Source organism: Euleptes europaea, chromosome 2 (genome assembly GCF_029931775.1).
Source record: "Euleptes europaea isolate rEulEur1 chromosome 2, rEulEur1.hap1, whole genome shotgun sequence".
NCBI classification, from domain to species: domain Eukaryota; kingdom Metazoa; phylum Chordata; class Lepidosauria; order Squamata; family Sphaerodactylidae; genus Euleptes; species Euleptes europaea.
This window is the reverse complement of record NC_079313.1, coordinates 12,700,501-12,724,616: the sequence shown is the minus strand read 5'-3', so window position 1 is coordinate 12,724,616 and position 24,116 is coordinate 12,700,501. Positions and strand designations below refer to the sequence as shown.

Below are 24,116 nucleotides of genomic sequence, written 5' to 3'. Positions count from 1 at the left end.
AAACAAGAGAGAGTCTTTAATTCTCCATGTTCAACAGTGTCCAAGGATTTTGGAATTTGGAATAACCTGATCAACTTTCCTAAGATAGAGGAGGGCAAACAATACAGACCACCCTGATTTGCAGGGTCAACTGTAGCGGGTTGCATTAGGAATCCTTTTGTTGTTCCAGATGTTATTTCCACATGGTTTGCAGATTTGCTTGCACAGTTGGCTGAAGATTTCCTTTCCTTCAATTCATTTGTATCTATGTCCTCTGCATCTTATTAATGTGCCTCATGTGCATTGATAAAACACAGCAGAAAGGAAGTGGCCGCAGCATGTCATCGATGTGTACAAGCACATGTGCGCATCAATCGTATGTATAACCTCATCAAGAGTGCTAGTGCACTATGTTTTATCCTTGCGCCTATGCACATAAGTCACGTAAAGGAGGGAATAAGATGCAAATGAATGGGAGGATGGGAACTTGTGGCCAAATGCGCCTGTGCTTATCCCAGAACTAATTTTAGAAACTTGCCAAGCCGAATTGAAATTCAGGGAGAGTGGAATGCAGCGCAGAGAGAAATTGCAGAACGTTCAGGCAAGGAAACAGCGGAAATCTACAAGGCTCTAATTTAAATGCACTCAGCTGAAAGGCAAGATGTTAATCAGCCTGAAGTTCTTTCCTTAGTTGGCAGCCCTGCGCAGTTTGGTTAAAATAACAAAATCCCATCATTGGATTCATGCAAATTATTTTAAATGAAAGTCCCTTGTTCATAGGGTTGCCAACCTCCAGGTGGTTGCAACATAAACGGTCAGCCTGCTGCAACGTGTGGTGACAAGAATTAGCAGCAGAAAAACGCCCCACTAAATATAATACAAAAGTGTGCTGTATTCAAACAATAAGTGCATAAACATATAAATAATAAACAGATGTTTAACATCACTCCTATGACTTTTACTTATAACAACAGTATCCTTGTTCAAAACATGGGTTAGTCAGGAGTAGTAGATTGCTTGTGTAGTGCATATGTGGAATAATATGCACTACACGTTCCTCTCATTACAAGAGCATACTAACTGCCTGGCTGTAATCCTGATGAAGACAAAGGGTCGAAACAGGGCGACACCCGGACCCCTGTAGATTGGCTAGACCCATACTCCATCTAAGAAGGATTATGCATCAACCAGGATATTATTCCACACATGCACTGCACAAGAAATCTACTCCTCCTGACTAACCTATGTTTTGAACAAGGACACTGTTGTTATAAGGAAAGGTCATAGGAGTGATGTTAAACATCTGTTTATTATTTATATGTTTATTCACTTATTGTTTGAATACAGCACACTTTTGTATTATATTTAGTGGGGCGTTTTTCTGCTGCTAATTCTTGTCAACCTCCAGGTGGTGGCTGGAGATCTCCTGCTATTACAACTGATCTCCAGATGATAGAAATCAGTTCCCCTGGAGAAAATGGCCGTTTTTGGCAAGTGGACTCTATGGCGTCAAAGTCCCTTCCCTCTCCAAACCCCGACCTCCTCAGACTCCACCCCCCCCAAATCTCCAGGTATTTTCCAACCTCGAGTTGGCAACCCTAGAGTTGGCAACCCTGGAGACCAAATCCTATGAGGAAAGGTTGAAGGAGCTGGGTATGTTTTGCCTGAAGAGGAGAAGACTGAGAGGGGATATGATAACCATGTTCAAGTACTTGAAGGGCTGTCATATAGAGGAGGGTGCCGAATTGTTTTTTGTTGCCCCAGAAGGTCGGACCAGAACCAACAGGTTGAAATTGAATCAAAAGAGTTTCTGTCTAAACATTAGGAAGAATTTTCTAACAGTTAGAGCAGTTCCTCAGTGGAACAGGCTTCCTCGGGAGGTGGTAAGCTCTCCTTCCCTGGAGGTTTTTAAGAAGAGACTAGGTGGCCATCTGTCAGCAATGCTGATTCTATGACCTTAGGCAGATCATGAGAGGGAGGGCATCTTGGCCATCTTCTGGGCGTGGAGTAGGGGTCACTGGTGTGTGTGTGGGAGGTAGTTGTGAATATCCTGCATTGTGCAGGGGGTTGGACTAGATGACCCTGATGGTCCCTTCCAACTCTATGATTCTATGATTCTATTCTATGATTCTTGTTCAGGATGTTGGTATTTCTGTCATTGAGTTCCTGACGTCCTCTGGTGTTGCAGATATCGACGAATGTGAGACTCCGGGGATCTGTATGAACGGCTGGTGCATCAACATGGAGGGCTCGTTCCGTTGCGAGTGTCTAGGCGGCCTGGCCATCGGCGTGGACGGGCGGGTCTGCGTGGACACTCACGTCCGCAGCACCTGCTACGGGGGCATCAAGAAGGGCACTTGCGCCCGGCCCTTCCCCGGGGCAGTCACCAAGTCCGAGTGCTGCTGCGCCAACCCAGACCATGGCTTTGGTGAGCCGTGCCAACCATGCCCTGCCAAGAACTCTGGTGAGCAGACGGCCGTCCCATCCCAGATTCTTCCTGTAATTCTTGGTATTACAGGGTGGTGTGTGCATGCGTGCAGGGTGCGGCGGACATTCTGTGCATGCTCACATGTCCAGCTCACTAGACAACTCTTGGTGAGTCAGGAGTTTCTTTGGAAGTGCCAAGTTGTTTTAGTACAATATAAGGAATATACAAGTTACCTCTTAGCGAGTCAAACCTTTGCTCCTCTTAGCCTAGTGCTGTCTATGAAATCTTGGCCTTTTGTGCAGGGGTGTTTCCCTGCAGTCCTTCCCCCCACCCCCCCGCTGACTGCTTCGGGGCTTCCTTTTGATTATGTATGCCTTTCCAGCCCATGCCCCACTCCTCCATATGAAGCCTGCTGGGTGACCTTGGGCTAGTCACAGCTCTGTTAGAGCTCTCTCAGTCCCACCTACCTCACAAGGTGTCTGTTGTGGGGAAGGGAAGGGAAAGCGATTGTAAGCCACTTTGAGTCTCCTTAAAGTAGATAAAAGTGGGGTATAAAAACCTCCTCCTCTTCTTCTTCTCCTTCTTCTTCTCCTCCTCCTTCTTCTCTTCCTCCTCCTCCTCCTCCTCCTTCACCTTCTTATTCTTATTCTCTTTCTCTTTCTCCTTCTTCTCCTCCTCCTCCTTCTTCTCCTTCTCATTCTCCTCCTCCTCCTCTTTCTCCTTCTCCTCCTTCTCCTCCTTCTCCTTCTCCTCCTCCTCCTTCTTTTCCTTCTTCTCCTTTTCCTTCTTCTCCTCCTTCTTCTCCTTCTCCTTCTCCTCCTCCTCCTTCTTCTTCTTCTCCTTCTTCTCCTTCTTCTCCTTCTCTATCTCCTCCTTCTTCTCCTCCTCCTTCTCCTCCTCCTTCTTCTTATTCTCCTTCTCCTCCTTCTCCTCCTTCTTCTCCTTCTTCTTTTTCTTCTCCTTCTGCCTTCGCTGAATCAAAACGCATGTTTCCTCTGTTTCAGCTGAATTTCAGGCCCTCTGCAGCAGTGGGATTGGCATCACAGCGGACGGCAGAGGTGAGTTCTGGGGCGGAGCTCCGTCTTGGGTTAGCCCATATTTTCAGGAAGAAAGGTGGCATGGGGTGGAGAACGGGTGAGGCTGGGGGGCTGCGCTGGGGGCCAGCGGCAGCCAGGGTGCCCAACTTCCCCTCTTGCCTCTAGATATCAACGAGTGTGCCTTGAACCCGGACATCTGCCCCAACGGGATGTGTGAGAATCTGCGGGGGAGTTACCGCTGCATCTGTAATCTGGGCTACGAGTCTGACCCAACTGGCAAGAATTGCGTGGGTGAGTTGAGCCGATTGTGAGATGCAGAGGGGACCCAGAGAGGCCATCTAGACCCCCCACCCTGCTATCACAAGCCCATGACATTTATTACAGTATCGTACAGTAGTTAAGATTATCAGGATAGAATCTGGGAGATTCGAGTCCAAATCCCAACTTTCCAGTGAAGCTCTCCAGGTAACTTCAAGCCAGTCACTATCTCTCAGCCTAACTCCTACACATGAAGCCAGCTGGGTGACCTTGGGCTAGTCACAGTTCTCTCAGAACTCTCTCAGCCTCACCTACCTCACAAGGTGTCTGTTGTGGGGAGAGGAAGGGAAGGCGATTGTAAACTGGATTGAGTCTCCTAAAAGGTAGAGAAATTCAGCATATAAAAACCAAGTCTTCTTCTCAGCCTAACCTACCTCACAATGTTGTTGGGAGGGGGAAATGTGGAAGGGAGAACCACATGCCCTACTCCGAGCTTCTCAGAGGAAGGATGGGGTAGCACCTTGTGAGAGAGAAATTTTATCAATCACTCTTCCAAGTTTGCTCAAGGCCATTTGCAATAAAACAAGCAAAAATGCAAAGTACTGTTACAGGTTTACAATATAAAACAAACAGCACAGAAGGAGAATATGACATTATCGTAACCAAACGACACAGAAAGGTAATCTATATTAAAGCTAGTGACCGGAAGGTTCATTGAAAGCATCTCAAAGTTCTAAAACCTTTTAGCCATCCCCCCAAATTTAGCAATTTACAAATTCCCAGCTGAACGAGAAAGCTTTGGCTAGGACGGAAAAGCAGACTTGGTATAACGGAGAGAGTTCGGAGCAGGGAGTTCCCCAAATGCCCGTCCATAAACCCAGCACCGATCAAGCTGTGCAGCTGAGACCAGCTGCTGTGTTGAAGAATTCGTTCCAGCCAGAAGCAGCTGAGCTGTGCGGTTGCTTGAGAGATGTTGTGGTGATTGGTGCTTCACTTCAGGGTGCATCAACAGAGGCATAACCTCCAAATTGCAAGATGTCATAGTCCCGCTGTGCACTGCATTGGTCAATCCGCACCTGGAGTCTTGTGTGCAGTTCCGGAGGCCTCACTTCAAAAAGGATGCAGACAGAATGGAGCAGGTGCAGAGCAGAGCGACAAGGATGATCAGGGGCCCGGAGACCAAGCCCTATGAGGAAAGGCTGAGGGAGTTGGGAATGTTTAGTCTGGAAAAGAGGAGGTTGAGGGGGGGCATGATTGCTGTCTTGAAGTATTTGAAGGATGTCACTTAGAGGAGGGCAGAGAGCTCTTCCTGTTGGCAGCAGGGGATAGGGTTCACAATAATGGGTTTAAATTGAGGGCAGAAAGGTATAGGGAATATTAGGGAAAAAACTTTTTACAGTAAGAGTTGTTCGACAGTGGAATCGGCTTCCTAGGGAGGTGGTGGGCTCCCCCTCACTGGCAGTCTTTAAGCAGAGGCTGGACAATCACTGGTCAGGGATGCTCTAGGCTGATCCTGCATTGTTCAGGGGATTGGACTAGATGGCCTGTATGGCCCTTTCCAACGCTATGATTCTATGATATTGGGGCTGTTCCTCATTTCTTCAGTTTCCACCAAGGATGAGCAAGATCAATCTTGTGCTTAGTCTGTCCCTAGAAGTAACATCTCTGAAAATAGACATATCAGTGCTAGGCCTTTTTGTGGGTGAGAGCAGGTAACAAAGTATGGTCACAGACACAGAGCCTTAACGCACCAACAATTTACAGCAGAGTATCATCGTGCTCGGTGTGTGTGTTTTGGATGCGTATTCTTCATTTCTGATCGCACAGTGCCTGTGAAGACTGCTCCAAAGACAGTTTATCGTCATATCGTTATCGCACCGTTGAGAGGAGCATGGGGTATAAAAACCAGCTCCTCCTCCTCCTTCCCGGGACACGAGTCTTGTGCAGCCGAAGCCCCGGGGCAAGAGAAAGGTCTTTTTTGGGAAAGGTCTTAGCAAGTCCCCGGGGCGTCCGCTCCGTTCCTGGGCGAGGCTGCCCGCCGCGCCCCTGTGTGCTCTCCCGTCCAGCTCCAGGAGCACACATGGCCGGGTGAGCGCCGCTCCCGCAGCTGCTGCTGCTGCTTCCGCAGGGCTCCGCCCGGCTGGCAGTGGGGCAGCTGTGGAGCCCCCGCCCCAAGACGGAGTGCCTCGGCCCGCCGGCCCGGCCCAGCCCAGCCACCCAGCTGCCGAGGCGCGTAGAGTGGTGTGGCGGGGAGCGGGATGAGCGGCGGGCAGCAGCTGGCCCTGCGCGGCCCGGGGCCCTGGGGCTTCCACCTGGTGGGTGGCAAGGACTTCGAGCAGCCCCTCACCGTCTCCAGTGTAAGCAGAGGGGAGACCCCCGCCCTGCCTCGCAGCCCCGCAGGGGCCCGCCGTCTCGCTCCCGTCTCCACTCTGCCGCCTTGCTGCTGGGGGACCCTCCCTGGCAGAGGCTGCAAGAGACCCCCCAGTTGCAAATGCCAGGCTTCGGCTTTCGGGGGGGGGGGGAGTGTCTCCAGGGATCCTTTTTCCTGTTTTGAAACGACATAAGGAAATATATTGTGGTATAGGCGTTTGGGGAAAAAACAGGTGTCTGGCACTTCCAAAGCATTTCCAAGCCGATACTGGAGGTCTGAGGTGCGATCTAACCAGGATAACAGTTTTTTAAACGTAGTATATACTGAGTGCGTTAGGCCCCACAGATACTTGCAAGAAGTTGATTTCAAAACTGGGTTTCTAGACCTCGTAATTTGTCGATATAGGCTGTGAATCTTGGTAGCGAGGGGTACCAAACACCTCTGGCCTCATCCATAGCATCCCTGTCTGTTTCTCCTCCTCCAGATGTAGACGAATGTGCCGTCAACCGCCTGTTGTGTGACAACGGTTTGTGCCGCAACACACCTGGAAGCTACAGCTGTAGTTGCCCCAAGGGGTTTGTCTTCCGGACGGAGACAGATACTTGTGAAGGTAAGAAATCCTCCCGCTTCTGCCTCTTCCTGATGCGGATAGTTTTTGGGCTGTGAGTAGAGGCGACTGGTCCCCTGAGAAAAATCTGGAGACTGAGGGGGGCAGTCTTGGAGATAAGGGGTGTGGCTTTTTAGGTCAGAGTTGATGATACGGAGTGAGATGGACCATTGGTCCCGCCGGAGGGAAGGCCAATTTCTTATGTTCAATCTCCCCTCCCCAGATATCAACGAGTGTACATCCAACCCCTGCGTGAATGGCGTCTGCAGGAATAACGCCGGATCATTTGCTTGCGAGTGCTCCCCGGGAAGCAAGCTGGATTCCAGTAGCACCATCTGTGTTGGTAAAGATTTCTGTGGTCATTCGTGCATGGGAGTTTGACCTGAGGTTCGTTGCTCACTGGATCCACAGTTTCCTGTTGGGAATCTATGCACCAGCAGTCTCCAACCTCAAATCAAGTCCCTGCCCCTTTAAATGCTGCTTTGTAATTGTCTTTCTTTGTAGAGCTTTCAGTGAGAGAAAATTCCCCCTCAAAAAGCCCAACTGCTGCATAAAAACGCATTTTAAGAAGAAAAAACAAAAAAACGGAGCAAGGAGGGGAGAAATCTAAGCCTCGCTTTTAAAAAGCCTTTCTTCTGCTCAAAAAGAGCTCTGAGGAAGCATGAAGCATTTAAGTCCCCGCCTCTTTACACGCTGCTTTGTAATTGGCTGTGAGAGAAACCACGCTTGGGTGTCCCACGCTTTGCCCTATGCATGGGGATTTCACCTGGGCTGAGCTCAGGGAAGAATCGGGTTAACAGAGGAATGGGAAGTCCCGGGATTTGTGAGGGCTGGCACTGAGGTCATCTCTAATGGACAGAAAACTCATGCATAACTCAAAGGAACAACCGAGACAAACCAGGGGTGAACGTGAAAGTACCCATGCATAAATGACCTGTGTCAGATTTCCAGTCAGGATGTAGAGTTTCTGGAGGTTTCCAAAATCCCCCTCTGAATTTCTCCCTGGATCCTGGAGAGTCAGGTTACCCAGACTGCTTTCCAAACTGTAACTGAACTGTTGGGAATCTTCCTTTATTTTGTATTTCTGAATTTCACATGCAGCACTTGGCCTTGCTTGGTTTGTGGCAGTTAGGAACTCTTTCTTATCTCTTTTCTGATGAGCACCTGTGCATTGATAGAACAGAGCAAAAAAAAAAGGGATTCTTGATGCCATTGACATACATTTGCACTGAAATCCTTTGGGTGCGGCGATATTCCCACGAGCCAGAGCTTTAGTAAGAACATAAGAAAAGCCCTGCTGGATCAGACCAAGGCCCATCAAGTCTAGCAGTCTGTTCACACAGTGGCCAACCAAGGAAGCCCACAAGCAAGATGACTGCAGCAGCATTGTCCTGCTGCATTTTGAACAATTCCCTGTTTCAGAGCCGGTGTGGTGTAGTATGACCCAAGAGGTCCCACGGTCAGATCTGCCGTACAGTTGCAACAAGGCCTTGGGCAAGCTGGTTTCCATTTCCCCTATCTGAGATATAAGTTCCCCAATCAAAAAATACCCCTTGCTCAGATTGGTAGAAAGAAACTGCAGGTACTGTATCAATAGTTGTTATTTTCCCTACTGGAGTTAAAAGCGTATGGGAGGGGGGCATTTTCAGTAAGGGGAAATAGCACAGGTGGGAGAGTTAAATAAGAAGAAGTGGTTTTTATATGCCGACTTTCTCTACCACTTAAGGAAGAATCAAACCGGCTTACAATCGCCTTCCCTTCCCCTCCCCACAACAGACACCCTGTGAGGTAGGTGGGGCTCAGAGAACTGTGACTAGCTCAAGGTCACCCCGCTGGTTTCATGTGTAGGAATGGGGAAACCAACCCAGTTCACCAGATTAGCCTCTGCCGCTCATGTGGAGGAGTGGGGAATCAAACCCGGTTCTTCAGACCAGAGTCCACCACTCCAAACCACCGCTCTTAACCACTACACCATGCTGGCTCTCACCCAGCATTATGACCCTGACCCATATTGCACCCTCCACAACTCCCTTGTTGAGGCTCAATAATATTTCTCGGGACCCTTGTGTGAGTGAAGCCATCTCCAGAACCCCCTTTTTAGGGAAAAAGGTAAGGTAAAAAAAAAAATGTAAAGGTCCCCTGTGCGAGCACCGGGTCATTCCTGACCCATGGGGTGACGTCACATCCCGACGTTTACTAGGCAGATTTTGTTTACGGGGTGGTTTGCCAGTGCCTTCCCCAGTCGTCTTCCCTTTACCCCCAGCGAGCTGGGTACTCATTTTACCAACCTCAGAAGGATGGAAGGCTGAGTCAACCTTGAGCCGGATACTTGAAACCAACTTCTGTTGGGATCGAACTCAGGTCGTGAGCAGAGCTTGGACTGCAGTACTGCAGCTTACCACTCTGGTTATGTATTCAGACAGACTGGCCAAGCATTTCAAGAGTTTTGGCTGGGGTGAGGCCTGTTGTCTTTCCGACCTGGGCCATGGGGGCTTCAACTGGGCGAGAGGCCCATCTAATCTGGCCTTTGGGCTTTCCCTCCGTAGACAGTATGAAAGGAACCTGTTGGCTGAACATCCAGGAAGGACGCTGCGAGGTGAACATCAACGGGGCCACGCTGAAGTCGGAGTGTTGCGCCACCCTTGGCGCTGCATGGGGCAGCCCGTGTGAACGCTGTGAGATCGGTAAGGGGCCGGGGTTGCAGCGCTTTTCCGCTTCCCTTGAAATTATGTAGTTATTTTACAGTGAAATCTTTCTTTGGGCAAAGTTTCATGTTGTTCACTGTTGGTTTTCTTTTTGCCGCAGATACCGCCTGCCCAAGAGGTTATGCCCGGATGAAGGGGGTCTCTTGTGAAGGTAGCGTGTATTTGAGTAGTGATCCCATGCCCCGAAGGCTGGGGGACTGACCAGAGATACCCCAGTCTCTCTCCCAAATTCCAGAGAGAAATTTCAAATCTCCATAATCTATCTTGCTCACTCTTACTGGTGAAACTCTTCCTTCTCATTCACCCTGCTGCATCTAAGGGGATGCCCAGACCGCTTGACCCAACAAGTGTTGATGATCGTCAAGGGGACAAAGTAAAAGGCGCATCCGTGCCCCAAAGAACTTACAATGTAGAATTTTCAGACAGGGAACACAACAGTCTGAGATGGGGACAAAAGGAAAGCATCAGTGGTCCTATGGGCTTCCCCTTTCATAATACTAGAACGCAGGGTCATCTGCTGAAGCTGGAGGGTGAAAAATTCAAAATAGAGGGAAAGAAGTATTTCTACACACAACGCATAGCGAAATTGGAACTCCCTGCCCCAGGATGTGGTGATGGCTGCCAACTTGGAAGGCTTTCAGAGGGGAGTGGAAATGTTCATGGAGGAGATGGCTATCCATGGTTCCTAGTCAAAATGGGTACTAGTCAGGATGCATACCTATCCTCTCCAGGATCAGATGAGCATGCCTATTATATTAGGTGCTGTGGAACACAGGCAGGACAATGCTGCTGCAGTCGTCTTGTTTGTGGGCTTCCTAGAGGCACCTGGTAGGCCACTGTGTCAACACTGGAATTGATGGGCCTGGGTCTGATCCAGCATGGCCTTTCTTATGTTCCTATCTATCAGTGATCTATGAGGCTGTGGGATCAGTTTCCAGATGCAAGGGGCAGTAAAGGAGAACGGGCTGAGATGTTTCAGGAAACAGGGGACCTTTATAGTTCTGAGGGGGGTGGAAGTGAAGGAGTGCAGGTCACAGGTATGGTTGTATGAGAATATGATAATAGACAGGTTGGGGGCAACGGGGCCATGAAGGGCCTTGAAAATAAAGGGGAGGGGATCATCTTGGGTCCAGGAGCTGACAAAAATAGCATGGATAGATCAGAATAATACGTGGGAAATGATTTTTGCAGCCGAGTGCTGTATAATAGCATGGGGTCAAGGGGCTATAATGGAAGCCTGGAGAGGAGCACATTGTCTCAATAATTGCTGTTTCCACAGATGTGAATGAGTGTGACGTTTTCCCGGGCGTCTGCCCCAATGGCCGGTGCGTGAACACGGCGGGGTCTTTCCGCTGCGAGTGTCCCGAGGGCTTGACGCTGGATGGTTCCGGCAGGATGTGCGTGGGTAAGGACAGACTGTGATGTGAGCCTCGCCGTCTAGTCGCGCATGCGCCACGACAGCCTCTTTCTCACCCCTGAGAGGAAAGTGGCGCTAGCTCGGTTCAGCACATCCCCCAATCCCCTTGGGTTGTCATGAAATTGCCTAGGTCCTGTCTCTGTCAAGAAAAGCGCGGCTCTGACTCACCTCGCAGAGCCCCAGTTTTCCTGCTTGTGCTGGGGAGGGCGAGAGCAAGCCAGAGTTTGTGGGGAGGCCGGTAGCCGCTGGAGCGTGGGGAGCCAAGGGCTGCCGGCCAGAGACGGGCTCTCCCGTGTCTGTTCGGGTGGGCGGCGGCAAAGCAAGGGTGGTGTCTCAGCCCGACGCCATGTGCTTTGCCGCGTGTTTGCCGGGTGCTGGGAGCCTCGCTTTGAATGAGCCAATCAGGCTCGAGGCTCCCAGGGGGCGGGCCTTCTGGAAGCCGGGCCTGGGTGTTTCCACTCAGTTCCAGCTTCCCTGCGCATACGGGGGCCTCGCCTGCTTCTGCCCTCGTTTGGCTTCCGTTTGATCAGAGGTCGGGCAGGACACCCTCACCCCAAGCTGGGCAGCCTGGATCTTGGGGCAGCACAGGGGGGTGGGTCATGTGGGAGCCCACCCATATTGCCCTACAGCTGATCGCCTTCCACCCCCAACACTGCCAGAGACAGAAGCAGCAGGGGGGAATCAGCTGAAAGGTGGGGGCCATATCACCCTGCAGCTGATCACCCCCACCCTCAGCTTTGCCTGAGACCCAGGCACATATCAGGAAGGGGAGGGGCCGTGGCTCAGTGGTAGAGCATCTGCTTGGCATGCAGAAGGTCCCAGGTTTAATCCCCGGCATCTCCAGTTAAAGAGTCTAAGCAAGCAGGTGATGGGAAAGACCTCTGCCTGAGACCCTGGAGAGCTGCTGCTGGTCTGAGTAGACAGTACTGATTTTGATGGACCCAGGTTCTGATTAAGTATAAGGCAGCTTCATGTATTCATGTGTCCACGGGGACTTCAGAGCAATAGCTGCAGGATAATGGCGGCTCCCTCAGCACGGGCCCCCTCCAGCTACCTTGGATGCTCCATGCCTAAGACCGGCCCTGAAGAAATGGCAGGGATTCTGATCAGGCTCCCCATCTAGTGTCGGCTTGCTTGCAAATGCCACGAGTCAACCTCACGGCTCTCTTTGCCACATCACCTTCTTCCAGACCACACCACCTTCTTCCACCTTTGGACCAGAACCAACGGGTTGAAATTAAATCAAAAGTGTTTCTGTCTAAATATTGGGAAGAGTGTTCTAACAGCGCGGTTCCTCGGTGGAGCAGGCTTCCTCGGGAGGTGGTGGGTTCTCCTTCCCTGGAGGGTTTTAAGCAGAGGCTAAATGGCCATCTAAGCCCTGTGGCGCGGAGTGGTAAGCTGCAGTACCGCAGTCCAAGCTCTGCTCATGACCTGAGTTTGATCCCGACGGAAGTCGGTTTCAGGTAGCCGGCTCAAGGTTGACTCAGCCTTCCATCCTTCCGAGGTCGGTCAAATGAGTACCCGGCTTGCTGGGGGTAAAAAGAAGATGACTGGGGAAGGCAATGGCAAACCACCCCGTAAACAAAGTCTGCCTAGGAAACGTCGGGATGTGTCGTCACCCATGGGTCAGGAATGACCCAGTACTTGCACAGGGGACCTTTACCTTTACCTTAAATGGCCATCTGTCAGCAATGCTGATTCTATGACCTTAGGCAGATCACGAGAGGGAGGGCATCTTGGCCATCTTCTGGGCGTGAAGTAGGGGTTGCTGGGTGTGTGTGGGGGGAGGTAGTTGTGCATTTCCTGCATTGTGCAGGGGGTTGGACTAGATGACCCTGATGGTCCCTTCCAACTCTATGAATCCCCCCAGATGTGCGGCTGGAGCAATGCTACTTGAAATGGGCTGAGGACGAGTGCACGGAGCCCCTCCCTGGCAAATACCGCATTGACCTATGCTGCTGCTCCGTCGGCTCAGCCTGGGGCAGCGACTGTGAGGAATGCCCCAAGCCCGGCTCTTCGGAGTACAAAGCCATCTGCCCGCGAGGACCCGGCTTTGCCAACAGGGGGGATGTCCTGTCTGGCCGGCCTTTTTACAAAGGTGAGTGGGAGAAGGAGGAAGGGGATCGGTCACAGCCCTGCATCACCTCGACCCCTGGGGCTGGGTCCACTTGGAGTGGGGGGCACTTGGCAAGATGCCCTTGGTCAGGGGTGTCGAACTCAATTGTTATGAGGGCCGGATATGACATAAATGCCACTTGGTCAGGCCAGGCTATACTTCTCCTGCCCAGATCGAGAGTAGGGGGGTGGCTGCCTCGGCTGATTCGCAGTCTGGATAAGCACTCTCAAGGGGCTGGATCCAGCCCATGGTCCTTATGTTTGACACCCCTGCCCTAGGTGGCTTCCCATTCCTTCTTACAGTGGGGTTTCCCGCTTCCTGCTACTGGTACATGAGACCCAGGTCATTTATGCAGGGCTGAATCTGGTTAACTGGATTTGTTTCCCCACTCCTTCACATGAAGCCAGCTGGGAGATCTTGAACTAGTCACAGCTCTCTTAGAGCTCTCTCAGCCTCACCTACCTCCCAGGGTGTCTGTTGTGGGGAGGGGGAAGGGAAGGTGATTGTAAGCCGCTTTGAATCTTCCTTAAGTGGTAGAGAAAGTCAGCATATAAAAACCAGCTCTTCTTCTTCTCTTCTTCTTCTTCTAACTGGCCCTGCAAGATGTGAACGAATGTAAGGTGTTCTCTGGACTGTGTACCCATGGAGTCTGTCGCAATACCATCGGGAGCTTCCGATGTCTCTGTGGAAGCGGCTTTGCGCTGGACGCCGAGGAAAGGAACTGCACTGGTAAGGCAGAGGAGAACTCGTGTGCCCATTGTGAGAGATCCCCCTCTCTGAGTTTGCTTCTCCAAATCAGTTGCTCAGACGTTGATACAGAAACAATAGATTTATTGAAGCCTTCAGGAGATGAGACAGGCACAGGTAGAAAGTTGCAAGTGAGGGGCTATACGGGTTTACAGAATATATTGACTCCAGGGCACTGGGGCACTGGGGTTCACACTTATTGTTATGGGAAGTTACAAGCTTGGCATAATACAAAACATCAGACGGATCCCAGGAAGTCTGGTGCGGCTATCACACTTCCAACCACCTGAATCCACTCCTGAAGATCAGGGGTAGACTGGAGCTCTGGCGAGACGGGGGCAGAACCGAAAGGGCCAAAATCCGTCCCGTATATAACTTGGAAGGGACTAAAGCCGGTAGAGGAATGAGGCGCATTGTTGTACGCATATTCGGCAAATGGCAGCAGGTCGACCCAGTCGTCCTGGTGGAAATTTACATAGCAACGCAAATAACATTCTACTACCGCATTTACTCGTTCCGTTTGACCATCCGTTTGGGGGTGATAGGCGGAAGAAAGGCCCTGTTCCTCCACTCCCATTAACTTTAGGAAAGCCCGCCAGAATTTGGCAACAAACTGGACCCCCCGGTCGGAGAGGACCTTCCTCGGGATCGAGTGTAGCCTGAGGACGTGCGTGATGAACAATTTAGCTAAGCCCTGGGCTGAAGGAAGACCTGCACATGGAACGAAATGAACCTGTTTGGAAAAGAGGTCTGTGATAACCCAGAGAACCGTTTTCCCCCGACTTGGAGGTAGGTCGGTGATAAAATCCATGGCGATGACTTCCCAGGGACGGGAGGGGTTCTCAAGCGGTTTGAGAAGCCCCGGGGGTTTTCCCATCCGTTTCTTGGCTGTGGCGCAGGTGGGGCAGCTGCGCACATACAACTCTACATCAGATCTCATACCGGGCCACCAGAATTGCCTTCGAACCAGGTGAAGCGTTTTTACGAAACCAAAATGACCCGCTAGTCTGGCCCCATGTACAAGTCCCAATACTTCTTTGCGAAGGGAAGATGGGACATATAGTTTCCCCCCTTGCACCCACCAGGTGTTGGTTCCTTTCAAGCCAGTGGGGAGGAGATGGTGCTCCTCCTCCTGTAAGGAGGCGTCCCGGAGTCGCTGTTGGAATGCTTCCGGGATACCTTTGAGCGTAGGGGGGGTCTCCGGTTGGCGGGCTTGGGATCGGGTGGTGACGGCCAAGCCAGGGACTTCCCCTCGCTGTTCGGGAGTGAACAGGGAGTCGACGGGGCGATCGAAATCGTTGCGATACTGGGGAAGTCGTGACAAAGCATCAGCTAGGGCATTTTCTTTGCCAGGGACATGTTTGAGGGTGAACCGGAATTTTGCAAAAAATTGGGCCCACCGAATTTGTTTGGCATTGAGTTTTCTAGCTCCCTTGAGAGCCTCGAGATTCTTGTGATCTGTGCACACTTCGAACGGCAGCTCGGCCCCCTCCAAGAAGTGTCTCCATATGGTAAGGGCATGTTTGACCGCTGCTGCCTCCTTCTCCCAAATGGCCCAGTTGATTTCGGACTGGGAAAACTTCTTGGAGAAGTAGGCGCATGGCCTCAACCGTCCCCCCTCATCCCTCTGCAATAGGGCCCCGCCCATGGCTACATCCGAGGCATCCACCTGCACCACGAAGGGCTTGGTGCAATCCGGGTGAGCCAAAACGGGTTCGGATGAAAAAAGTAGCTTTAAACGTTCAAAAGCTTGCTGGCACTGGGGAGACCATTGCAGACGGGCTGAGGGGAGTGCGGCGCTAGCCCCCCTGTCCTTGGTACGCAACAGGGCAGTGAGGGGAAGCGCAACTTGGGCAAAGTTGGGAATGAAATTCCGGTAAAAGTTGGCAAACCCCAAAAACTGTTGAAGTTGGCGGCGGGTAGCGGGGGTTTCCCAGTCCCGCACCGCCTGGACCTTGGCGGGGTCCATTTCCAACCCTTGGTGGGAAATCACATACCCCAGAAATGTAATAGAGGGTTGGTGGAATTCACACTTGGACACCTTAGCATACAGTTTGTGCTCCCGCAGCCGCTGGAGCACTTCTCGCACTAGGCGCACATGTTCTTCCATGGTTTCAGAGTAAATAAGAATGTCATCGAGAAATACCACCACCCCCCGAAACAGTAAATCATGCAAAACTTCATTAATTAATTGCATAAAGACACTCGGAGCCCCCGAAAGTCCGAACGGCATGACCAGGTACTCAAACATCCCAAAACAACTGGAAAAGGCCGTTTTGGGTTCGTCTCCTTCTTTGATGCGAATGCGGTGGTAGGCTTCTACCAAGTCCAGTTTGGTGAAGATTCGGCCCTCCTTTAATTGTGCTAGAAGGTCAGGAATAAGAGGGAGGGGGTAAGCATTAGACTGGGTGACTGCGTTCAGTCTGCGAAAGTCAATACACAGTCTTAAATCGCCCGTCTTTTTCTTTACAAAGAAAGCTGGGGCTGAATAAGGAGCCTTGGAGGGGCGGATGAAACCCCTCGCCAGATTGACATCCAGATAGTCTCGCAATACAGTCTTTTCACTAGGGCTCATGGGGTAAACCTTTCCCTTAGACAGTTTGCCTTCCCCTACAATCTCGATGGCACAGTCCGTTTCTCTGTGGGGAGGCAGTTCGTCGCATTCTCTAACATCGAAAACATCAGTAAACTGCGAGTACTCAGAGGGTAATTGAGGAGAGACCGGGGCGGGGGACCCTACCAGTGCGGCGGCTGGAGTTCTGAGTACCCGTTCCTTGTCATGCAACCCACAGGGGTTTTCGGGGAAGGAAAGCACCCGTTTAACCCAATCAATGGAGGGATTGTGTCCCCTTAACCAGTTCATCCCTAACACTACAGGGGTTACAATAGGGGCGATGGTGAAATACAACCGTTCCCAATGTTCCCCCACGGACATAATCACGGCTGCAGTTCTGTGGGTCACAGGGCCCCGTTTAAAGTCACTCCCGTCCATTTGGGAAAAACGGAGGGGTCCCGGAAGCCGCTTGCGCCGGACACCCAACTTCTTGGCAGTTTCCTCATTTATCATGGTGCGGGTACACCCCGAGTCGACCAACGCGGGGACCTCTAACGGGGGACCCCCTTTGGGTAGGGACAGATGAACACGCACAAATACATTGTCCTCTTGGGCGCTTACCATCGGTGGAGCTCCTTGCACAACGATAGGGACGGTCTGCTGCGGAGCCCCCTCTACAGCAGACCGACGGCGTTTTTTGCCGGCTGTTCCCACTCTTCCTCCTCGCTGGAAGAGGGGGACGGGGTGGTGGCTTCCGGGGAGCCGTCCGAATCAAAGACGGTATTTGTAATCCGGGACCCCGATGGGACCGTAGAGTCGGATGCCCCATCCTGGGGGCGCGCGTGGAGAGCGGAGGGTGCGCCGGAGCGCCGGCTCAGTGGTCCACTTCTGCGGCGAGGCTGGCTGTCGGCGGCCGGTTTCGTCGGCTCGGCCTGGGTTTGGCGGGGGGGGGTCGGACGGCCTGAGCGAGAGGGGCATTGCGATGCAAAGTGACCCTTTCCCCCGCAGATCAGGCAGACGCCGGCCTCGAACCGCTTGCGGCGTTCCGCGGCCGAGAGACCCCCGCCACCCCCTTGCCGGAGTTCCCGGCCACGGTCACCTCGGGGTCTGGGGTCTCGCCCAAGCCGTTGCTTGGACAAGTTCAGGAGTTGCTGGCGATTCTCGATGTCAGCAGCATGGCGAACCCAACCTTCCACATCCGGGGGGTTCCCTTGCATGAAGGCCCAATGTTGGAGGTCTGGGTTGAGACCCTCCCTGAAACATTGTACCAAGGTAGCCTCACTCCAGTCCAGAATTCGGCTAGCCAGTGACTGGAACTCACTTGCATACTGCGCCACCGACTTAGTCCCTTGGCGCAGTTGCATCAGGGAGGCTTTAGCCCGCTCACCCAGAGTCGGGTCCTCAAAACGGTTTCGGAGTGCTACCATGAACTCGTCCAGGGTTCGCAGCACCGGCGAGCGGAGTTCATACTGCAACACCATCCAGGCAGCCGCCTCCCCTTGCAGTAAGGAAGCCACGTACTGCACCCGGGACTCCTCAGAAACGAAGGTTCGGCCTTGTTCCCGCATAAAAATGTCTACTTGGACCATAAAAAAGGTCAATTGGTCTCCCGACCCGTCATACGTGACTTTCAGGTCCCGACGGGCCGGGGGGGCAGGGGTTGCGGGCGGACCTACCGGCGCCCCGTCTGGGGGAGCACCGGCTGGAGGTTGCAACTTCAGCGCATCTAGGGCCGTGGCCATCTCACCCATTACGCGTTGCATGGTCTCCATCTGCTCCTGCATAGCCCGGCGGTCTTCCTGCCACTGCTTTCGTTCTTCCTCCATGAGGGCCTCTTTGCGGGCCGGGTCCCCTTCGAGTCCCGTGCTGGGGAAGGCCAACCGGCGATCCTTCGCCGCAGTCCGCGAGAGCGACCAGCCCTTGGGAGAGTCCAGCCAATAAGTAAGCCCCCGGGGACGTTCGTCCCGATCTTGGTCGGGGGCGCGACCCTTCGGTTTCTTTGGCTTGGCTCCCTCCTCCTTCGGGTCCGGCTTCTCCGGCTCGTCCGGAGCCTTGGGGGCATCGGGGATAGGAGTGGTGTCCTCGTCGGCTGACATTCTGTCCAAAGCGGTACAGCTGCAGTCCGAGAGGCAAGGACTTGCAACTTAATGTGAGAGATCCCCCTCTCTGAGTTTGCTTCTCCAAATCAGTTGCTCAGACGTTGATACAGAAACAATAGATTTATTGAAGCCTTCAGGAGATGAGACAGGCACAGGTAGAAAGTTGCAAGTGAGGGGCTATACGGGTTTACAGAATATATTGACTCCAGGGCACTGGGGCACTGGGGTTCACACTTATTGTTATGGGAAGTTACAAGCTTGGCATAATACAAAACATCAGACGGATCCCAGGAAGTCTGGTGCGGCTATCACACTTCCAAGGCCGCACCGGCCTGAGGGAGTACTGGCAGGAAGAACAGCGGGGGGGGAAGATACATGGGCCATCAGGCCTGGCGCCTGAGACCAGAAGGTGTGAACTGCTTTTACGAGTTCACTGATAACACCGCAGGTGATGGAAAGCAGAGACACAAAGACAGAGACCCTCACACCCATTCTTCCCAGACGCCCTGTCTCTCCAGTGGTTATACTCTTGGGCAATGCTCTAGAAGTGGGTGGTGGGAAGCCACTTTGAGTTACGGTTGACTTATGGCAACCCCTCATACGGGCTTCGAAGCAAGAGATGAGCAGAGGTGGTTGGCCATTGCATGCCTTTGCATCGCAATCCTGGCCTTCCTTAGTGGTCTCCCATCCAAATACTAACCAGGGCCGACCCTGCTTAGCTTCCGAGATCTGACAAGATAAGGCTAGCCTGGGCCATCCAGGTCAGGGCCTATGAAACAGCGATTAAAGTTTATTAGAAACATAATACATGGATACAATAGAAACCATGCTGGGCAGTTTTGAAGTTGGCACAGTCATAGAATGCCTGCTTTGCATGCAGAAGGCTCTAGGTCATGAGTTCTCAACAAGAGGGGAATTCCCCCCCCCGGGGGGGGATTTTAGGGTTCCGGGGGGGGGGTTGGGACCACTGTTTAGCAAAATGTAGATTATGTACAATTTGTAAAATTGTAGTTTGTTTTTAATGACTGTTAGACTATCTTGTGAAGGAGGAATTATATTCTGAACAATGGTGAAAGGGGCGAATGGAGCAAAAAAGGTTGAAACCCACTGCTCTAGGTTCAACCCCCAGCATCTCTAGCTAAGGATCAGGTGGTAGGTGATGTGAAAGACCTCTGCCTGAGACCCTGGAGAGCCATAGGGAGGGGCCGTGGCTCAGTGGTAGAGCCTCTGTTTGGCATGTTGAAGCTCCCAGTTTCAATCCCTGGCATCTCCAGTTCAAGGGACTAGGCAAGTAGGTGATGGGAAAGAACTCTGCCTGAGACCCTGGAGAGCCGCTGCCTGTCTGAGTAGACAATACTGACCTTGATGGACCAATAGTCTGATTCAATAGAAGGCAGTTTCATGTATGATGTGTGAATTGACTTCTTTTTTAAGGTGGTAGTCCCCAAGCCATCGGTTTCTCCCTCTTTCTCTCCCCCCTACACTCATACGTGAGCACAGTGCTGTTGAATTTTTTTAGGCACTGCTTCGATTCAAAAACCTCTGTTTCTGACATGGGTTTTTCTCGCTAGGTACAAAACCACACTTGTCTTTTTCTCTTGACCGTGCTCACCATATGTGTTTGTGTCCAGAACCCGAGCATCATCTGGGCCTCTGGCAAATTTACAGTTGGCCTGCTCTTCCCAGCCCTATTCCATTCGGTTTTCCCTGTAATTATGTAAATACAACTTATGGTTTGCAGGTTGTGCCACTGTCCTGGGTCATCTTCGGTGCTGTTATAGTGTGAGCATTACTGGGGGGGGGCATGCTTAATCTGTGAATTTATTGCATGGATGCACAGGTCCTTGTGTACATATAATGTACAGATCACACACATATACACATCATCTATTTATTTGTAAACTGTGTATAAATTAAACATTACAGGGTGTAGTGGTTAAGAGCAGCGGTGGACTCTGATCTGGAGAGCCGGGTTTGATTCCTCGCTCCTCCACGTGAGCGGCGGAGGCTAATATGGTGAACTGGGTTGGTTTCCCCACTCCTCCACTTGAAGCCAGCTGGGTGACCTTGGGTTAGTCACAGTTCTCTTAGAGCTCTCTCAGCCCCACCTACCTCACAGGGTGTTCGTTGTGGGGAGGGGAAGGGAAGGTGATTGTAAGCCGGTTTGATTCTTCCTTAAGTGGTAGAGAAAGTCGGCATATAAAAACCAACTCTTCTTCTTCGTCTTCTTAATGTTTTCCAACTGCATTTTTTTATTGCTTTGGCTAGGAGGAGGGATAAAAACTATGAAAATACATGGAAACCATTAAATAAATACATTATCAAGCATATGTTGGAACATTTCCTCCTGACAAGCTAGGTTTCTACATGCAGGGGATTATGATGGAATGCTCCTCCATGTGAAATGAATGCCTGCCAGTTTTCTGTGCACAGCTATTTTTTCTCTCTCTTTTAAATGGAAAAGAATTCAATCCTGGGAGCTCCACCCTGGAGAACTGTGGTTTCTGTCTCCTTGCCATACTTTGGAGGACAGATTAGCAAGGGGAGAGGGCACAAGGGGACTCCAGCACTTTTATCGTCTGCCCAGCTGGGTCTCTCTTCTGCCCCTCGCAGATATCGACGAATGCCGGATCTCGCCAGACCTGTGTGGCCATGGCTCCTGCGTCAACACGCCTGGCAGTTTTGAGTGTGAATGTTTTGAAGGCTACGAGAGCGGATTTATGATGATGAAGAACTGCATGGGTGAGCACAGGCTTGTGGGAGATTTTTGGCAAGGGAGTAATCTATTTTTATTTTAGAACAGCTGGCTGTATAATCCAGGCTAACCCACAATCTACCTTAGAATTTTCATAAAGCCCCCGCAAATAAATACAGTAATTTATATGGGGCATGATCCTCAGAGAAGTTACCCTGTGCAAGCTCTTTGGAATATTCTTGCACGGATCCCATTCGACAAAGGCCAGGCAGGAGGGTCAGATCTTTTGGTCTCTTGCCCTTTCATGGCACCCCAAAATTTGGCATCCACACTTTATGTTACGAGGGGTCATCTGAGTGCCGCCAACCTACCTCTACCTTTCTGGTAACTAGTAAATGAAATCGATGCTATGTGACATCATTGTGTCAGGTCCAGTTCATTGGTTGCTGCTTGGAGAGGGGTTGAGGACTGCAAACAGGATGGCATCATGTGACCGGAAAGCAAAATTATGAAGAAATACCAGAAACAAATGAATTCAATGATAAAATACAACCAGTAAGGGGCTGAATTTGTCAGAGGCAAATACCCCAAAATAGGAATTACCTCTGTAAATAGAGTCAATAGGAGGTGATTCCCCAAGAATGGGAGTAAAGAAGTTGTGACGCTCTAAGTCCGCTCAAGTTCACCAGAAAGCTCCCTCCCCATCCACTCGTTCCTTGTCTTTCAGATATCGATGAATGCGAGAGAGACCCCTTGCTCTGCCGAGGAGGGGTCTGTGTCAACACCGAGGGCAGTTTTGAGTGTCTTTGTCCCCCAGGACATGAGCTCACTTCCGAGGGTAATGCCTGTGTTGGTAAGTACCAGCGAATGAATTCAGGGCTACAAAACCCGGGCATGTCTCTTGAGAAGATAAGCGGGAGTCACTACACCTATTGACAGAAGGCCGCGTATATGGCAAATAGGTGATCAGAACTCCTGACTGCTTGTTTTTAAATAAACAGTCATGGGAGAGACCCAAGTCATATCAGTGGTGAGAAAGGGGGAGGAAAGGGTTCAGCCCTTTCTTGTGTGTATATTCCTGGTTGAACTCACCCCCCTGAAGTCACCATTCTTGGGGAAACTATCTCTGCAAACTCTTACAAAGCAATCTGGTTTATGCCAACACTAGTCATACACGTGTCAAATTTCATTTTCCATACTGGCCTGAAGAACTTCTGGGGAAAATGCTGCTTGGCTCCTAGTATATCTTAGTATTAAAGTGATAGCCAGGGGGAACTGGATTTGATCAGTGAAACTGAGGGAGAGGGAAAGAGTTAATCCCCATTTCCCCTGCCTCCCACCCCACTCCACAGTGTAAATCTGGTTCCCCTCCCTTCTGTTAGCATTCCGAAAATACAATGGATTCCCCACACAGTGTCTTGCCTCAGTATTCCCTTAATCCCCAATAGACAAACACCTGATGTTTGTAGCATAAACTGACCTAAATGTCTTCTGAGATCATCCCTTGTCCTTTCCTTCTCTTCAATGTCTCCTGTCTCAAGATATCAACGAGTGTTCCCTCAGCAACAATTTGTGCCGTAACGGCCGCTGCGTCAACATCATCGGGACCTACCAGTGTGCGTGCGATTCTGGGTTCCAGGCCACACCGGACCGGCAAGGTTGCGTTGGTGAGTTTCCCGACTCCTTGTTCTCTGGAACCAGCATTGTCACCATTTTCCAAGATGGTGGACATGCTGAGTGGGGGAAGCTGCTCAACTCTCTCCCGTGATCTAAAAACTACTGAGTACCTTTATTCCCCATTACGGTATGTTTCCCTGGATTCCACACTTCTCTTCAACAGTGCCTCCTTTGACTAGCTATCTCATCCATTCTCATTCCAGATATCGACGAGTGTACCATCATGAACGGTGGCTGTGATACTCACTGCGCCAACTCGGAGGGTAGCTACGAGTGCAGTTGTAGTGACGGATATGCCCTGATGCCCGATAAACGATCATGTACAGGTGAGGAACGTATCTACCTGTCCACAAATTGCTGCCCTGGTAACATTTCCTTTGGGATGAACCCCAGAGGACGCTAGATGCAGAAGGTATTTGTTGCGGGACAAACATTTCAGAGGTCTTCTTCAGGTTTCCAGCTGATGGGCAGTATGGTCCCATTCTGTGTGTGGAACTGTGGAGTTTTTGTGTTCCTCTCTGTACCCCTTTCATCCCCTGGAAAGAGCATTCCCAGGGTTGTGAGACCCACATGGAGGAATACTCTACTTTATCCCACCTTTCTCCCCAATGGGGACCCAAAGCAGATTACAGCGTTCTCCTCACCTCCACTGTGGTGTAGTGGTTAAGAGCAGTGGTTTGGAGAGGTGGACTCTAATCTGGAGAACCGGGTTGGTTTCCCCACCCCTACACATGAAGCCAGCTGTGTGACCTTGGGCTAGTCACAGCTCTTTGCGAGCTCTCTCAGCCCCTACCTATCACCCTGTGAGGTAGGTAAGGCTGAGAGTGTGCGACTGGCCCAAGGTCACCCAGCAAGCTTCCATGGCAGAGTGGGGAATTCAAATTTAGGTCTCCCAGATCCTAGTACAACACTTTAACCACTACACTGTGCAGGTTGGGTGGGCTGCAGTGAAGAAGGACAAGAGAGTGGAATCTGTCCTTGTCCCTCTTCTACAAGCACACCTGCATTGAGGAAAGGGGCTGATTGCATCTCTTTTTAAAATTTATTTCTATTGGTATACTTATTTGTGCCCTGACCTGGATGGCCCAGGCTAGCCTGATCTCGTCAGATCTCAGAAGCTAAGCAGAGTCAGCCCTGGTTAGTATTTGGATGGGAGACCACCAAGGAATACCAGGGTTGCTGTGCAGAGGAAGGCACTGGCAAACCACCTCTGTTAGTCTCTTGCCATGAAAACCCCCAAAAGGGGTCGCCATAAGTCGGCTGCGACTTGACGGCACTTCACACACACACACACACACACACATACATATTTGTATATTAAAATATTTACAAATCCCCATGAGTCTGCCAGAATATAAATAAGGTTCAATACATCTATCATATACTTATGAGCGTAGTATAGTGGTTAGAGCAGGGGTGTCGAACT

The 24,116-nt window shown here is 51.2% G+C and overlaps 1 protein-coding gene across 1 annotated transcript in view; it reads left to right on the top strand.

The window, feature by feature from the left end:
* FBN3 (fibrillin 3) overlaps window positions 1-24,116 on the top strand; it is a 183,004-nt gene that overhangs the window by 90,250 nt on the left and 68,638 nt on the right. Inside the window, exons 15-28 of the mRNA XM_056867588.1 lie at window positions 2,168-2,443; window positions 3,412-3,465; window positions 3,610-3,735; window positions 6,558-6,683; window positions 6,904-7,023; window positions 9,227-9,364; window positions 9,486-9,536; window positions 10,665-10,790; window positions 12,673-12,900; window positions 13,522-13,647; window positions 20,932-21,060; window positions 21,741-21,866; window positions 22,555-22,680; window positions 22,894-23,016. Coding sequence (XP_056723566.1) covers window positions 2,168-2,443; window positions 3,412-3,465; window positions 3,610-3,735; window positions 6,558-6,683; window positions 6,904-7,023; window positions 9,227-9,364; window positions 9,486-9,536; window positions 10,665-10,790; window positions 12,673-12,900; window positions 13,522-13,647; window positions 20,932-21,060; window positions 21,741-21,866; window positions 22,555-22,680; window positions 22,894-23,016 — 1,875 coding nt within the window. The remainder of the gene's footprint in view (window positions 1-2,167; window positions 2,444-3,411; window positions 3,466-3,609; window positions 3,736-6,557; window positions 6,684-6,903; window positions 7,024-9,226; window positions 9,365-9,485; window positions 9,537-10,664; window positions 10,791-12,672; window positions 12,901-13,521; window positions 13,648-20,931; window positions 21,061-21,740; window positions 21,867-22,554; window positions 22,681-22,893; window positions 23,017-24,116) is intronic.